At 42.6% G+C, this 17,772-nt stretch overlaps 2 protein-coding genes across 2 annotated transcripts in view; both read right to left on the bottom strand.

Annotated features, from left to right (window-relative positions):
* Window positions 1–3,709, bottom strand: part of rgl1 (ral guanine nucleotide dissociation stimulator-like 1) — a 22,567-nt gene extending 18,858 nt beyond the window's left edge. The window contains exon 1 of the mRNA XM_056378668.1: window positions 3,163–3,709. Coding sequence (XP_056234643.1) covers window positions 3,163–3,330 — 168 coding nt within the window. The 5' untranslated portion in view covers window positions 3,331–3,709. The remainder of the gene's footprint in view (window positions 1–3,162) is intronic.
* A 6,709-nt stretch (window positions 3,710–10,418) lies between these two features.
* Window positions 10,419–17,772, bottom strand: part of colgalt2b (collagen beta(1-O)galactosyltransferase 2b) — a 29,303-nt gene continuing 21,949 nt past the window's right edge. The window contains exons 7-13 of the mRNA XM_056377592.1: window positions 17,307–17,426; window positions 16,833–16,906; window positions 16,492–16,598; window positions 15,858–15,990; window positions 15,116–15,243; window positions 14,733–14,939; window positions 10,419–11,766 (exon numbers count right to left, since the gene is read on the bottom strand). Of these exons, the coding sequence (XP_056233567.1) occupies window positions 11,493–11,766; window positions 14,733–14,939; window positions 15,116–15,243; window positions 15,858–15,990; window positions 16,492–16,598; window positions 16,833–16,906; window positions 17,307–17,426 (1,043 nt within the window). The 3' untranslated portion in view covers window positions 10,419–11,492. The remainder of the gene's footprint in view (window positions 11,767–14,732; window positions 14,940–15,115; window positions 15,244–15,857; window positions 15,991–16,491; window positions 16,599–16,832; window positions 16,907–17,306; window positions 17,427–17,772) is intronic.

Here is a 17,772-nt window from a genome sequence, read left to right as displayed (position 1 = left end):
GCAGTGTTCTGTATTGTCAGTGCTTACTGGGTTATTCAGGAAACCCATTCCTGTCCATGACTTCTTGATGGTGCTTTACAGATGTTTGCTGTTGTAAAATGTGACGGGGTATTGAACCACAGAGCTGCAAAAAAAAAAAACAAGTCAAAAGCTACAGAACTCGTCTTAGCCGGATGAATGAATCACAAACTGTTCTGAAATCGTTGTCAAGTCATCAAAACACATGACTAGCAAGACGCAAACAAAAAAAAAACACTTTAGGAATGGAAACACTGAGACGTCACAGAGCATCAGCCTGAAACGTGCACTTCTCTGTTCAAAAAGACAAGAAAGAGGAAGGAGGAGTGCTAACTCAGCTATCTCACTTTTTTCAATGGAAAACACGCCATCATCAAAAATCTCTGTGCCCCCCCCCCCTCTCTTCCCTTGTCCCTGTTTTCCCTGTAGAAAGTCACTTCTGCATTTCCAGAGAATGAGGTTATTGAACTGCCCTGCTGGTAATTGTGAGCTGGTGTGAGGGAGCAGTTAATATTCCCTCAGCTGGAGTTTTAATTGATCGGGCTGCAACTTAATTATATCACCCTATCACTGACAGAGAGGGAGAAGGCTGTAAAAGAACACTGCAAACTTTGAAATGCAGTTAGAGCAGTAAAATGTACTGTTATAACCTGCTGATAAAGTGTGTGTGTGTGTGTTTGTGTGTGTGTGTGTGTGTGTGTGTGTGTGTGGCTGTTGACACTCTCACTTCTGTGCAGATGGGTTCAAACTCGGTCATCTCCTTTGTAATTCCCTCTTCTGACACATCCTCCAAAGCCTGAACAACACAGGATTATTTGGAATATTTAAGTTTATTCTTTGCGAAGTATGAAGTGTCTGTATCAGCGTTAGTTTCTCCATCTTCCTGTCAATCACTCTGTCCCTTTGCTTGTGTGGTCATGTGGAAGTCTCATTGCCCTTTATTGGACCGCTGATAATGGCCGACACCTCAGCACTCCTCTCTCGTCTCTGACCTGAACTGTGGACCTGACAGCAGTCTATAACTGCACAACAGGGTCATTACACAGAGGTAATGAGTCCAATCTCTGACTTTATGACGGGCATGGTTTCATAATATCATGCAGATAGGCAAAAAGTTAGTGGAGCAGGAGCACATAAAAGCAGTAAAGGCAAAGTGTCCTGAGCCAGCCAGGCCAGCTGATGGACTTAGAAAAGAAGACGTGGAGAGGTTATGCAATTATTGCCTTTTATCACAAGAAAGGTGCAGTGTGTGCGCGTACTTTGTGACAATGGGATGGTTTGCGAAGCTGCTGCAAAATGGCAGGACCCAAGTAGAAATTTCACCTCAAGTTTAATGGTTATGCAACTGGTGATTTTCCCTCTACTTGTATAACTTTATGGAAGGTATTTACCCCTCTTTCTAATCACCCTTACTGCTGTCTATAGCCCAGCTGTGAGGACAATCACAACTCAATACTGTAAAAACAGTCACATGGAATTAACTTCTGGCATGCGGTGATGAACCTCGCAGCATGCGGAGAGCGTGAGCGTCTGCGAACTAACCTCCAGTCTTCTTACCCCTGGAAACAATTGGCGGAAACAGTGCTGTGAGACGGGAGAGGACGCATCAGGATGTCAGATAGGCAGCGAGGAGGTTGATCTCCCAGCACTCAACACATACTCAGAGGCACCGCCGTTGTGTGTGACAGTCATGTGACAGAAACTTACATAGATGAGCTATATTGTCATGAAATGAATCACTCATTGAGAGGGTTAGCTTATTTTTGAACTAAGTATAATGGGGTATTGAGGTAATAAATTGATCCCTGATTGGAAATGTTCCTTTTGATGTCTCAGACCACCAGCACTGGAGTAGCTTGGGATTCAGTGTATGGCTCAAGGACACTTCAGCAGGCCGGTTTTCAGACCTCAGCATCTCTTCTCACAAAATCTCCCTGCGTCATTTGTAAACACCAAAAATATTTTCACTTTGTCCCCAATACCACAAGCGTGCACAGGAAAACAATTAGCCACAACTAAGCTGGAATAAGCTGTCGCTGCAGGTTGTTTTCTGGTAATCACAGTGTGATGAGGAATCTGCGAGCTCACAGACGAATTAAAGAGAAGCAAATAAACAAAACACATGGACTCTGACGTGAAGTGCAATGTAAAGAAATGTCAAGCTCTACTTTTGGCTGACGCAGGCGTTATGGCTTCTGAAGAAAAGTGAGTAATGCCTTCTCTGTGAACTCTGACCAGTCAGCAACACACACACGCACGCACGCACGCACGCACGCACGCACGCACACACACACACACACACACACATACACATACTAAGCGGTAGTTACAGTGAATGGCAATTTACTGCCTTTCACAAGAGGTCAGCTGTCCTCTCGTCTGTGCCACCAAAGGTTACTGTCTAGTTTTCATTTTTGCACTATGAGCTGTCAACTTATTGCATAAAATTTCACTGAGCAGGAGTCAAACAGAGGAACTGAAAAAACACGGGACAATCACTGGTGAAGTGACAAACCAATCGCCGATCTCTGAGCAAATTGATAGGAGTTTGGATGTATTTGATTTGAGTTTTCATTTGGTTTTAAAATGACCCCCGTTTTCGGTGAGTTGACCGTGTGACTGCCAACCAGGCCAGAACTGTTGAGTCCGGCTACAGATTTGCTTTGATTGACTCCTCAGCTGTAGTCAAACACCTCATGCATGCACACACATAATTACAGACATACACACTCTTTTCCCACATTTTTCTTCTCCTGTCACTCTCTTCTACTTTCTCACAGGCGCCACAGACGTCCAACAAACAGACCTTGGAGGAGTCACAAACACTCTGCCTCTCACGTTATCTGTAATTCCATCCCTTTTCCTCAGTGAATTGTTTTTTGTTTTGCTATCTCAATCTTCCAAACACATCCCACTTCCCATTCCCATCCTTGAATCTATCAAAACCTTTTGACATCAAATATCCCCTGCGACACCTCACTCGCTCTCCAAACAACAGAAAGCACAGGAAGGCCATTCAAGCGAAGGCCAACATCTGCCAGACTGTTTAACAAGACTGGGACTACCTGTGCCTCCCAGAAATAAATACAGACTTCGATAAACAGACGCAATTATTCTGCCGTGTACTGCATGTGCTGTACTCACCCAGTGTCGTGGGCTGCTCTCCGGGTACCGAGGCTGGTACCTCTGCAGGGCGACGCCTCCTTCCCCCTCCAGCAGCAGGGTGCAGTCCAGGTTGGGAAAGTGGTGGTGGGGACTCGCAGGCCAAGGCATGAGAGTGGCCAGAGGGTAGTGGGAGATCATGCTGACCATCTGGATCAGCGGCAGGGGTGACGGGGATGGCAGGACATACTCCAGTTTGGACAGCAGGGTGGATGAAGACGTGTAGAAGTGTGGAGAGATCTCTTGAGGTGGTGCTTTGGTCACCTCCTCCTCTCTTCTCAGTCTGCTTGTTAACTGCCTTGTCTTCAGCTCAGAGGTGACACTGATGATAACTCTCCTCTCAATTTGTCCGTCTCAGACTTTTCCCTTCCTGTTCCTCTCCTTCCACTGACCGAACACACACACACACACACACACCGTACACCACATACAGTTTCAATCTTTCCCTCTTCTGTTTTTTTTTGTTGTTGTCTCCCTCTCAGCGTGCGTGGAACTCAGCCTGCCAACAGCTCTCAACCACATGAGTGATTAAAGTCTATTGTCTCTCTCTCTCTCTTTCTCTTGCCCCCTCCTTCTCTCCCTAACTCCCTACATCCATCCCAGCCAGAAGGGGAGGAGTTATACCTTGGTGGCCCAGCCCCCTTAATAAAAAAAAAAAAAAAACCTGCCCTCTGACTAAAGAGAATTTGACTGTGGAAGAATGTGAAGAAAAGGCAAATCTGAGATAGAGAGGAGGATGCTATAGAAGAGTTTCTAAGAATGACTGACAGTGGCCGCTATTTTCCATGACTTTTGGTATCATGTCTCGTTTGTGACCTGCTGAATCCCAAACTGTCTTCAAACAGAGAATCCAGATAATTCTCATTGTTTCAAGACATTTGCCACGATTTGTCCCTGAGGTTTCATTTCAAATTCCTTCCTTCCTTCAACTTCTTTGTGAATTTGTTCCCAGAACTGTGTTGATGCATCCCTGTGTTTGTAAAACGTGATACACAGACTTTTTTTTTTTTTTTTTGCATTAAACTTTACTGGATCCGGTGTTTAGACGAGTGGATGCTTTCATAAAGTTACTGATTTTTGTGTTATACAGCAGAACTTGGTGGCATTTGTGACAGCAGGGCAAAGGTCAACCCATAATAAATGTGTAACAATTATGTGGAGTGTGTGTGTGTGTGTGTGTGTGTGTGTGTATGTGTGTGTGAGAGAGAGATAGAGAGAGAGGGAGAGAGAGAGATCAAGTTGAGAGTAGGAATAAGAATCAGTCATGTGTAAAACACTGCCGCTGCTGTGAAGAGGATTATCTGGGACCAGGCAGTGCTCCGACAAACACACACACACACACACACACACACACACACATGCACACTGTAGAAATAGATTCAGCAGTTAATATTGTACAAAGTGTGAAGAAAGTTGTTTCTTATAGTTAAAAGCTGCAGCATGAAGTCAGACTTCACATCCTGTTTTCTCAGGTGAATAAACAACCATTAGAAAAACACTGATGCCAGATAAGCATCCGGCGAAGTTGCTCTGTAGCAGAGGGACGTGCATCACAACACACACACACACACACATGCAAACACCCAAGTGGAGTCCTCTTTCAATCACTGACAGCTCAGTACTAAAGAATTTACTTGACTGAAAGTACCAACACAAGCTCCACAAGTAGAAGCCCGGCATTCAAGAGTGTACATAAAGTAAAAGTACGTAAGTATTTACAGCACAATGGACTAAAAGTATTAAAAGTAAAAGTACTTGCCCCCGTGACTGATGAATTATCATATTACATGATTATATTGTTAATATAGATGCATCAATACATAAATGGCATTTTACTGTTATAGCTGGTGGAAGTGGAGCTAGTTTTAACTACTTTTTATACAGTTATCTACAGTCTGGAAAAGTCTCAACTCATCCCAAACATGACAAGGAGCCGAGCCCCAAATAGACACAATGTTTTTATAAGGGGTTTTAATATTGTATTTTATAATCTTATCATGTTTGAAAAGTGACTAACAACTACAGCTGTCACTTCAATCTTGTGTAATAGAAGTATAAAGTGGCCAAAAATGAAAATGGCGTCCCCCCCAACACTTGTGCTATGTTGTGACTCAGACCTTCGCTGTGACTCAGCATGACAAAATTCCTTAAACTCCTTGACACGTAAAAATGCAATGAGACTCCACCTAAAGTATGTTTATATTTAGCACTGACTCATGGTTGGAGCTCATGGATAAAGAAAGAAAAAAACATCAAACATTAAAATGCCTTTCTAATCAGTCCAGATAAATAAAGCTCCACTGAAGTGTCTGAAGAGGGGACAACAAAAAAACAAAAAAAGAAAGTCATCTGACCATGACTCAGTGACTTCTAGTGCCTGAGTGACTGACGGGAATGAATGACAGCGTGATAGGCAGAAAGAGTGAGTAAACACGTTGCCTTGTCTCTGTTGTCTGGATGGACTTCCACTGAACCAGCCTCCGCTCTCAGCCTTCCTCTCCCCCCTTCCTCTCCCCCTTCCTCTCCCCCTTCCTCTCCCCCTTCCTCCTCCATTTCCTCTCTCTGTTGTGCTGGGTGCTGTGCTTCTTTTCTGTAACACCTCAAATCACTTCAGCTTCGGCTCTTGGAAGCTTTCACAGTGACAGAGATGAGGGATCTAGATTAAGATTAAGTTCTTTACTTTTTTTTCATCTCTTTTTATCTCCCATCAACATATATCTTACCCTTCAGTGTAACTTGTTCTCCTTGTTCCTCAACTTTTCTTGCCTCTCTCCTCTGCCTCCGTCTGAGGGTGCTGACACAGTCGCAGTGTGGCCAGCACAAGTTTACACAGCTGGCAGGGCAAAGCTCTCTAAAACTCTGACAACACACATATACACACTACACACTCAAGATCCCCTCAGCCTGGGTCAGTACAAACAAAATCTCTCTCTCTCTCTCTTGCTCTCATTTTCTCTCTCTCACAATCCCAAACACTGGCACACAAAAGGAGACATCTCTATTGAACACAATAGCAAATCATGCACAAAAGGAGCAGAAATCTTAAGTAAATAAGAAAAAAAGCGCTGTGGTGGAAGTAGAATTCAGATTCAAGCTTTTAATTGATTCAAAGTACAAAAGTATAACCAGCCTCTGTCAGTGTCACAGCATTACAGCAGCATTTTAATGCAGTAACTGCATGAGGAGCTAATGCTAATTACTTAATATATTGTTGGGTTGTATGATTCATAAAACTGCATCATATGTTTTGTATGTAAATCTCAATCTGAAAAGAAACTAGCAACTAAAACTATCAAATAAACATGGAGTCATTAGTACAATATTCGCCTCTGAAATATAGTTGAGTAGAAGTATGGAAATGTAAATACTCAGGTGAAAGTAAGGACAGGTTGAAATCCTATTTAGTAAATCAGTAAATGTACTTAACTGAGTTCCACCACTGAAAACATATAACAACAACTAGAACAAGACAGATGATAAATAATGGAGTAAGATGTCAGTTCAAACGTTCACAACTCCACACTGCTCTCTGCTGGTCGACACAGGACACAGAACACACAATGAACTCCAACATGTCAAGTGAACTCAATTCTTATTTAAACATCAGTTTCTCTCATTTAAAAAAAAAATCGTTGTCAGGCATTATTACATAGGATTATCACACACACACACACACACACACACACACACACACACACACACACACACACACACACACACACACAGACACACACACACACTCAGTCACTCACTGAGTGGAGGTCTGAGGAGCTCTTGTTGACACTGAACAGTTACTCATTATCAGTGTGAGGAAGAGAACAGAGGGAGACAACAGACACTTTCTCTGGATAATTGATGGAGAGAAAAAGGAAAAACAAAAGGAGCTGGGGAGGTAGAGGCACTGAGTGTTTCAACAACAATGACATCTTTTTCCATTTCCTTCTCTCTCTTTTCTTTTCTTTTGCTTCCTTAGCCTTTTCAAAGACATGTAGCCTACGTGTGTGTGCATGTGCGTACATAAATGTGCTTATGTGTTACCGTTAGTCACCAGTTTCTTCCCTGCTCAGCACAGCATCACTGACTCATTTCACCCCCTTACGCAACCATATCACTTTTTTACATAGAGAAGCACCAAGTATTGCAATCACTGCCAGTAATACTAACAAATCACGATGCTCCGTTTGATGACTAAGATGTCTCTGTTTTGCATTTACATGTATTATCTTTGCACACCACATGCACTAACAGGATTATCAGTAAAGACGGGAAAATTTAACTGTCACAAGTGTTCTGATAAATCAGATCTAATCTACTTCCCCCCCCGCCCCCCTCAAAGAGCTCTTTTTTTTAAAAGTATAGGATCATTTTACCTCTCTGGGCCTCTGAAACGTATCCGCATAAAACAGGTTGGGAATCAATTTCCACTTACGCTTGTGATAACTCATGCAGCCTGTGACAACGAGTCACAAGTAGACATTGCTTTATTTTTGGGGCTCACAGCTGAGAACCATTGCTCTTTCAAGACAGAGGAATCTGTAGTCCTATGACACTTTGTCCTACTCGTGATCTTTTTGGTCCGTGTGCCTCCAAATGTCATACTACATGATCATCTCCAGAGGTCAAACTCTGCTGCTTTCCAGTGATGTTTCATGCTGGACTTCCTGATCCATCCAATTCTACGCAACTGAAAAGACTTTTTGCGATGTTGGTCGTAATTTTGAGTCACCACTTTTGAAACTAGACACCAGTAGTGTATACATCTGTTTGATAAAACTCAATAGTTTGGTTTTTGTATTGACCTTGGAGTGTAGGAACATCTGACAGGACAAAGGTGTGGGGGAGAAAATTAATCACCTGAGATTTCTGTGACATGTTCAACAATTAGTATCAGATATAATATACTTTATGATTTGAAAGGTTGAATCATGTTATACAAGGTCAGGTATGAGCTTTGACAACACACTCATTATTGTTTAATAATTGCTTCACATCATAGACTTCTACATTGATGTTTTCCAACTCAAGCCAAATGATTATTAGATGTTGTGTAAAGGTATCAAATGTAAAAGAAATGATTACATGACAAGCATAGTGATAGCTTGATCCAATTTACTGCAACTCATCAGTGATTTACATTAATATTAATGTGAATCATTATCAACATCAGTGAACATCATGTCTGTGTTTAATGATTTGAAGTCTGCACTTCAATTGCACGACTTTGACTGAATAAAGAAAGATAACTCAGACATAACTCCTCTGCTGGTTGATTTTCATACAGCGGGAAAATGAGTTGCCTGGAATCAACCATCGAAAAACACAACCTGCCTGTATGTGTTAGTGTGTGTGTGTGTGTGTGTGTGTGTGTCTGTTACACACACTCGCACACACACACACACACACACACACACACACACACACACACACACACACACACACACAATAACAGAGAAACATAAAAGCTTGCAAACATGAGTTTTCACCCTTACACACACACACGTGAATGTAGGTCGAGGAATTAGACAGACAGTGTTCCTCTAGAACTCCCAAGGCTAACATATTATTGATACTGTGTGTCAATATTTAATCTCCAACAGTCTAGGAGTAAACCTGAAAGCACACAGTCTCTCCAGCAAATATACAGTTAAAAGATGTTTGTTGTCACATTTACGTCCTGAAATAATAATTCTGTATCAGGTATTGTAACATTTCTCTTACCTGAAGGCAGAATCCCTCCATAAAATACCAGCATTACTCTGTTCTGCAGCTGAAAAAGGGAGGAAGATGAAGAAAAAGAAGAAGATGAAGAAGAAGAAGAAAAAGAAGAAGATGAAGAAGAAGAAGAAGGAGAAGGAGGAGGAGAAGGAGGAGGAGTGATGTGTGATGTGTGACTGTCAAATCCAAACTGTATCTGTGGACAGACTCGTCCATTAAAAGCTTAATCCTGTTGTCTTACTAGTAGTACTAGTAGTACTGAGAAACCATTAGTTGTTTAAGGATAACATGTGTGTGTGTGTGTGTGTGTGTGTGTGTGTGTGTGTGTGTGTGTGTGTGTGTGTGTGTGTATGTGTGTGTGTATATGTGTTTGACAGATACAGAGTATTCCCCAGCAAGTTGCCTGAAACAAATTTCCATTTCAAACCTATTACATTCTTCATTTGATCAAAGTCTCCTGTCAGTCATGATATATACTATATTATATTAGATTATATGAGGTGTGATATTTGACAGGCCCGACAAAACAGAAAAAAGTACAACAGTCCAGCTGCCATTCCACGTGTGACCAGCAGATGGCAGCATAATCTTTCTCTTTGCATCTTTTGCAGCGTTGAAAAGGGAGAATATCTGAGGAAACAAACCTGCAAATAAAGGAATTATAAAGGAACTATTTTCTTCAGCATAACAGCAATAATAAGAAAGGCTTGTTCAGTGTTGAAGCAGGATTAGCGATAACACGAATCAAATAAGAAAAACACCTAATAGCAAAGGAATTATCTTAAAGTTTTGTCTCACATCTCAACCCAACTGCAGGATAATAATATTTAAACAGATTTCCTTTGTGCTTAACAATCCTCTTCACCCTTCAACACTTTCTCTCTTTCAGCTCCTACCTCACCACATCACATATAACCTCCACCAACACCCTTTGCCCCACAACCTCCACTCCCTACTCACCCGTTCCCCCCACCTCTCCATCCCTCTCCCTGTCAGATCCCGCAGCAGACAGGAACTATAAAACAGTGAGCAGAATTTCACTCAGCCAGTGAACGGTGGGAGCCAACACACCCACTGACTGTCCTCCAGCGACATGATCGCCACTCAAACCTCCGGATTTATTGGAAGGTTGCAGCGTCTTTCATGTTTTACCACCATTTCATTTAACGCTACGAGGCTTGTTTTCAGGAGGTTTAAGGAAGGAAAATTCTTTGTCTTCCACGCTAGGAAACATCAGAAGGTCATGGGAACAGTTGCAGCAAGTTTATGCTTGCTTTTCAACCGGTTAAACAATAATATACATTAGTTAATGAAAGCCCTATTCAAGTCCCACACAGAGAGTGCAGTGCATTTCTTGTTGTTGCTTTGCTGTCATGGGTTTGAATGTGGCCTGGGATCTTATCATCTGTTTCCGTCTCCAAACTCTATGCAATCCCAATAATCCAATAATAATCTAAATGACTGTAAGAAGATAGGCAACATCTGTGTCAGTTTATGCTGCAGAGTGAGTCAAAACACAGAAATAGAGAAGTTGTTTTATTGGTTCAGTCCAGCACCATAACTGAACGAGGAACAGCCTATGTTGAGGACATGAACATTTCAATAATCCATATTTAACAAAGCGGGGGTCTGAAGTGGATGAAACTGCACGTCATACACCCTGCAGGCTACATGTAATGTACTACTGTATTATCTGCTGTTCTGAAATGCTTAGTAGCAGGACCAGCCTGCTGTGCAAGTGAGATATCTGCCATGACAGAAACACTGGGCCCTAATAACATCCATTACTGCCCTGCTGCTTGGAATGAAAGGGGTGTACTCTCAGTGTGTGTGTGTGTGTGTGTGTGTGTGTGTGTGTGTGTGTGTGTGTGTGTGTATGTGTGTGTGTGTGTGTGTGTGCGCGTGCGTGTCTAACATCATCTGAAGCCGTGACACTATCAGCCTCCCTCTTTCACGCTCAGTTCTTCATTTATATGCATGTATGTGTGTCCGCGTGCATGCTGGTACACACAGTTTTACACAGTTTCACACGCACATACTTCAGAGTTTTTTCAGACAGCGTTAAGATTCTTTTATTCCTTGGCTGTCCATAGAAAAAAAAAACAACACATCTGTTCTTTTTAAATAACAATAATCTTTTTAAACAATAGAAAAATTGATTTGTGAGAATGTTTTTTTTAGTTTCATGTCCTGCAAATGATGTTAGCTGTCTTCCATGTGTTGCTTAAGTTTTCTTAGGCCGTTAACTGTCTCCACATGAGGAGGCACATGGGGAATAAATAAAGCTTTTGTCAAAGGCCGGCTGGCCCCCGTCCTAGATTCTGCTCTTCTTCCTCTTCCTCCACTCCTCAGTGCCCTCTCATCACACAGCAGATTAGATTGACATTTCAGTTCTCCTTTTATCCATGTGGATAACAGCGTGTGTGTGTGTGTGTGCATGCGTGTGTGTGTGTGATGTGTATGTGTGTAAATGCATGTACAGTATCTCGGCTTGTAGTTCAAGTGTCTTTTCAAGTGAGTGTACACGTGACATTCACTGTGTGTACATGGTATATTCGTCAACACGAGTCTTTCTCTGTGAGTCTCTGGTCTCTGTATCAGAGTTCGTCACGTGATGCTCGAGCTGCAGGAGGCGGCGAGTCTCCAGTGACGCTGTTCTGGGCCACAGGCCGGATGCGACCCTGCTGGGCCGTCTTGCGGGCATGCTGCCGGTCCCAGTCTGTGGCCACGGCTTCGTCGTCCCAGATGGTGGAGGTCTCCGTGTCGCTGATGTAGCCCGGCTCTCCGGTGTAGTGGGTGGGATAGATGAGCAGCGGCTCGACGGAGAAGGCCTTCAGGTCCCGCGGCTCGAAGTGAGACATGTAATCAGTGCTGCGGAGGATGAGGGAGGGATGGGGAGAGGGAAAAGAAGTATAAGAGATGTTAAGAAGATTTGCCACAATTTAATAATGATTGTATCAGCAAGTCAGGATTATTTTCACTTTCAATTACATTTTTTCAAACATTTCGGTCCAAAACCCAAAGATATTCACTGTACGATATAAAACAGGGAAAATCAACAGTGAATAGTTGTGATTTTTTTCTTTATAAATGACTTAAAATACAAGGAAATCATTGTAATAGGCAGCTTCACACACTGGCATTCCCAAATAGTGGCAAGAGGTAGGCAATTTCTCACTTAGTGTTTATGAATATTGAAATCTATACCAAAGGTCACCTAACGGAAGAAGAAGGAAGGAAGCTCTGATGTACATACTGGATGTACCGGAATTTAATATCAACACAGACAGCAAGTTTACAGGATGTCAAATAGGGGAACAACTCTTTTGACTGCAGCCAGAGTCTTTTGTAACAGGGATGTTTTTATCACTCTATATGCTATAACCAGTGGTGGAGGAAGTATTCAGTCTTGTTGACATTGGTTTAGTTGAAGCCAGTTTGAAACTACTTAAGATGCTGTTGAGAATTTCTTTTTTTCAAAAACATCACTTCATATTATATAAGCTGATCATATGTCATATGTGTAAAATGTGTAGCAGAATTAGAGCTGAAATAATTAGTCAATTTAGTCACCAGTTGGTTAACTGAACATCAACTGTTTTAATAATGGATTAATAATTTCAGTTATTTTTCAAGCAGAAAAGTCAAAGCATCTCTGTTTCCATCTCCTCAGATGTGAGTATGTGATGCTTTTATCTATCATATGATAGAAAACTGAAGAGCTTCAGGTTTTTTGACAAAACAAACCAAAAGAAACAATGTAAATGTGTCAATATTCATTATTTTCTTATGATATTAATCTGATATTAATATGTATCTATTAATATCTATTGATATTAATCAATAGTGAGAAAAAATTGTTGCAGCTCTGAATAGAAGAGAAATTAGTACAACATGTCAAACACATGAAAGTACCAGTACTGGGTACAAGTACATCACTATATACTACTAATACCATCTACTAAAACATTTCATCCCATCAGATCCAAACCACCATCATATTGTTGTACTCTGTAAACAGCTCTGAACTCTGCTCTCAGCGTGCCATCGTCAGCCTGCAGCAGGGCCAGAGGGAGGAATGAAGGCCGTTTGGGTGTGACACGTCAGCCTGGCGGAGTCACACTCGTGCAGACAGAGGTCAACACAGAGGTCAACTCCCCGCCTGTTTAAAGCCTGTCAGCACTCCACAGGGACAGTGAAACCTTACACCTTTATTAGTGCTCAAGAGCAGCTCAGCTTCTCCAACACAACAAACCACACACACACACACACACACACACACACACACACACACACACACACACACACACACACACACACACACACACACACACACACACACACACACACACACACACACACACACACACACACACAAACCAAAGCTATAAAGAGTTATAAAATAGTTAGGAGAGGAGCATTTCACTGGGTTTAGGAACACAGCTGCGGCTCTTTCCCCCCAAAAAACAAATGTAACTGACATAATATCCATAATTTAAATACCTTTTATATTTTTTTTTCCTGCCACCTTTCCACATTTCTGTCCATATTTCCCATTTCTCTCATTTTTAGACAAACTCACCTTCTCTCACTGTTGAATACACACACCGTGTATTTACCTAGTAATCCATACACTGCACACTGGACACACACCTCCATGTATTTATATAGTTACACACACACACACACACACACATACACTTGCACAGTGTCCATCTCCACCCCACCCCCATGCTCAGACCTCTATCAATGGGAATCCTGTCCCCCTTCTCCAACCAGCAGGAAGAGCCATGCTGGCCCACATTCCTCAAAGAGAGAGACGGAAGGGGGAGGAGAAGTGGGTGACAGAGGGAGTAGGTGTGCAAAAAAGAAAAGTGGAGGTCTGTAAAGAGAGTGAGGGAATGCAAAAGGAGTAAAAAAAAAAAAAAAAGCAAAAGAAATAAAGAATGAGAGGAGAGCAAGGAAAAGGTGGAGGGCTGAGTTAAGGGATAAAAATGGGAAGGGGAGAAGAGGTGGAGGTAGAGGTGGAGGTGGAGGCGAGCAGGGCACGGCAGGAATCCCCAAGGAGAAACGAAACAGAAAAGCAGGCATTGTGTGTCCGGTGCAAAGCACCGGACCGACTGAACCCCAAGAACAATCCATGCCCTGTGTGTGTGGGAGCACAGAAGAAGAAGGAGAACAGGGGGGTGGTGAGGAGGAGAAAACCAAAGAAAGAGGGGCATAAAGAGGGGGAAGGACAGAGGGAACAAGGACAAAAGTAGAGGCAGGGAGCTTGACTAGGATTTGAATGGGATGGAGGTTGTGGTTTACCACCAGCACAAACTAGAAAACTACACACTGTGCCACAGTCTAAAAAGTCACAAAGGGGACATGAATGCGTGTTTGCGTCTATGTATAGATAATGACTGTACAGTCGGTCTTTTAGTATTTCTGCACTGGTTCACTGCCCGAGGGCCTGTTCTTGTGCATGCAAATGATCCATGCATACTTAAATTTCTCTGACCGTGTACTTTAAATTTAGCTTTTATTTCTTTGCATCTTCATGTTTATTCTGAATGTGGATAACCTGGTACATTCTTATGTAAGAGTGTGATGCACCTGCAACCATCTATTTGTGGTCCTTGGTAAATATTTGCCTGTCTGTTCATAGACCAGACTGTCTGAAAGGGTCTTTGTGTCTGAGTTTGAGAACATGATACAGTAACGCTTATTCCTGTAGCTCTGTGGTTTTATGTATTACACACCTTGTATAAAACTCTGTGCTTTTGTATCACATGTATGCGGCTTTTATGCAGCACTGTCATTTTAAATCAAAGACAACTGAAGTTTCGACTGACTTGGGGTGTTTGTTGAACATGACTGGCAGGAACTCATCAACAGGCAGCATCCTCGTGAACGGCTGTGCAGCCAATAACTTCCTGGCTCCTTGCTGCGACAGTGCATAGCCGAGTGTCCAGTAGGAGTAGTCGGCCTCAACCAGGTTGTTTACACCTTCCACCGACTGCTCCGGCTGCTGCACCTGCATACGCTTACGTCCCACATAGCTGCAGAAGAAGCAGAAGGAGTGAGTGAGCGATTAGGCCTCACACAAGTCGGCTTGTGCTTGCTTATGGTAGAATTGGGTGTGTGTGTGTGTGTGTGTGTGTGTGTGTGTGTGTGTGTGTGTGTGTGTGTGTGTGTGTGTGTGTGTGTATGTAGATGGTTGGGTGGGTGCTATTACATGAGGTCCCAGTCCAGCTGGGTCTTGTTGATGGCATCCATTATGGCCTGTAGCCGCCGTTTAAACCTGGGCTCAAACCTCACGTCGTCCTCTAAAACAAGAACCTTCTGGAGGCCACGCTCTATCACCTGATAATCAGAAAGCAAACACAAACATTCACTTTAACGTTAGACGTTCACAGAGGTGGCTTATTTTGTCCCTGTCTTTTCCATTATTAATCACTCCATCAGTTTTCTGACACACACACAGGGAGACATGGAAGTGGCTTTGCAAAATTGATTGTGACATCCATGCCAGTCTTTTGGCTAATCTTATCTAATTTCCTATCTCTTATCAAATTATGATCTCATCTTGTCTAATGAGGAATACACTTATGTCCAAAATATAGCTGGATGTAATAAAGGCCATGTAATGCTATTTCACCCTCTTTATTTCTATGTGTGTGGAATAGTAACTACATTTCTCTGCCTTGTATGTTGTATATATCTAATCACTGGCTGATCATAAATATGCAGAACAATATACACAGCTGTATGTACTAGAATCAGGTGGGTTGAATGTGCCAAGCGTCTCCATTGATAGAACATTTCCAGTTTATTTTTGTTTTCTGATTCAGAGTTGGTCCGAGGTCAGAGTCAGCTCCAGAACAACAGTCGTAAAGCTGGAAGGGATTCAGTAACCTGTTCAGTACTTGACCCTTCATCCCCATGTTGTGCAGTACAATAGACATCTCTTCCCTCACCTGTGTCCATATAGAGTGATGGCTGAGGAAGCAACCAATCTCCCCTCTGGTCAGGACTCGACCAGAGTAAGGATCCTTGTAGCCCGGCATCATCTCTATTCCCAGCGCCTGCAACTGGGACGTATTCAGAGCCCTGAGAGAGATTGAGAAGCGGCAGTAATGAGAAGAAGTATTTCATGTATCTACACACTTCTATGTAGCTGCGTTGGTCGTTAGCATGAAACGCTTCACAGAAAAACACAGTAAAGCCAAACCCCAGCGGGTTGCAACGATATATATATATATAGTTAGTTATATAGTTATACGTGTTGTCAGAAAAAATAAGGCTGGAAAAAGGATTACGACATTGTCATCAGAGGATTAAAGCAAGCGCCGAGGAGGGAAAGTCAAACATTTCGCTGCAAACACCAAATCTCTGTTCAGACAGGATGTTTGAATATAGATGTCAGAAAAGCTGTGACAGAGGAGACAGAAGACTGAACGTTATCGCAGCTGACACTCAGGGAGCGGAGACAGAGTGCATCAGATGTTTGAGGTTGGAAAATGTCATTTTTATTGAGGAGATTAGTTCTGGGTTAAATCAACCCTCAGCTCACATCATTGAGCGCGTCCAGGATTGTGTGTTGTGACCTACTTGCCGTCCACTGCGTCTGTCAGTGTCGCATGTAGACCCAGCGAGGACATTGTTTTCAACATCCTGGTTCTCCTGTCCAGCCGGCGCTTCAGGTTGATCAGGAGAATCTGAACAGAAAAAAATGGAGACATATTCATTTAAGATAAAATATGTTCTTATCTGACTTTTTAGTTCTGAGGAGAGGGCAAGGGCAAAGGATGGAGCAGAAGGAGACATAAGAAAAGGAAGCAAACTGGGACAAAAACAGGAAGTGAGAGTTGCTTCTAACAGTAAATAGACAGGGACACAGAAGTTGTTGAGCCCCTGTTGTTCCAGGCAGAGCCGGCACACTCATAACTCACTTCATCAAAGCCAATCTTGTCCTGCAGTGATGGCGAAGAGTACAGGTGCTCAGAGGGCTCGATGTCGTGGTCGACTGTTGAAAGAAAGAGGAAGGAGGCGAAAGGTTAAAACAGCAAAAACAGGATCAGAGAAATACTGAATTTTCCCTGGATTGTGGTGGTTTATTTAATTTTCTTTATATATAATCTGAGCTGAGAGAAGAGCAGTGAAGGAGGCCAAAGGGGGAGAGAAAATGAGAGGGAGGTGGGGGTTGGATAAACAAAGTGAGGGGGGAGGAGATGGAGGGACAGTACAAGCAAAGCAGGTTGACAGGATGCAATCAAGGAGTGTCATGGAGGTCAAGGAGAAGAAGAAACAAACATGAGAGGTAAAGTAATCAAGGAGTGACGGATAGTGGAGTCACAACAGCTGGAAAACGCGCGTGTCTGTGTGTGTGTGTGTGTGTCTGTGTGTGTGTGTGTGTGTTTACTCACTCAAAGCCTCTGTGATGGTGTGTATAAAACTCTCGCTTTCATCTTCCACATTTTGCTGTGCCTTGAGAGGGACAGGCAGGAAACCGTAGTGTTCTCTGTTACACACATACATCTGCACACCTGGGAACACACAACAGAATTAGAGAGAGTCATTAGAACAACACTGTACAAACATCTGCTAGCATTAGCTAATATTAGCTTCCATAAGCTATTGGGCTGTTGCAGAAACCTCCTGAGTGTGTTCAAATGAACAAAATTGCATCTTATTTTCTTATGAATTCAATTTGTTTGCTTGTTTGATCCCTTTTGTCAGAAGTTGGATATTTCACTGTATAACAGCATGTATAATTTAACGCATTGTTGTTAGTGCTGAATCTAATGTGGGATGGAAGGAACTGTGTCTCTTCTCTTTGTATTTGTATATCTGTCTGACAGGATCAGAGAATTTGTGCAAATGCATTTGTGC

Source organism: Seriola aureovittata, chromosome 6 (genome assembly GCF_021018895.1).
Source record: "Seriola aureovittata isolate HTS-2021-v1 ecotype China chromosome 6, ASM2101889v1, whole genome shotgun sequence".
Lineage (NCBI taxonomy): Eukaryota > Metazoa > Chordata > Actinopteri > Carangiformes > Carangidae > Seriola > Seriola aureovittata.
This window is presented reverse-complemented; position numbering and strand designations above follow the sequence as displayed.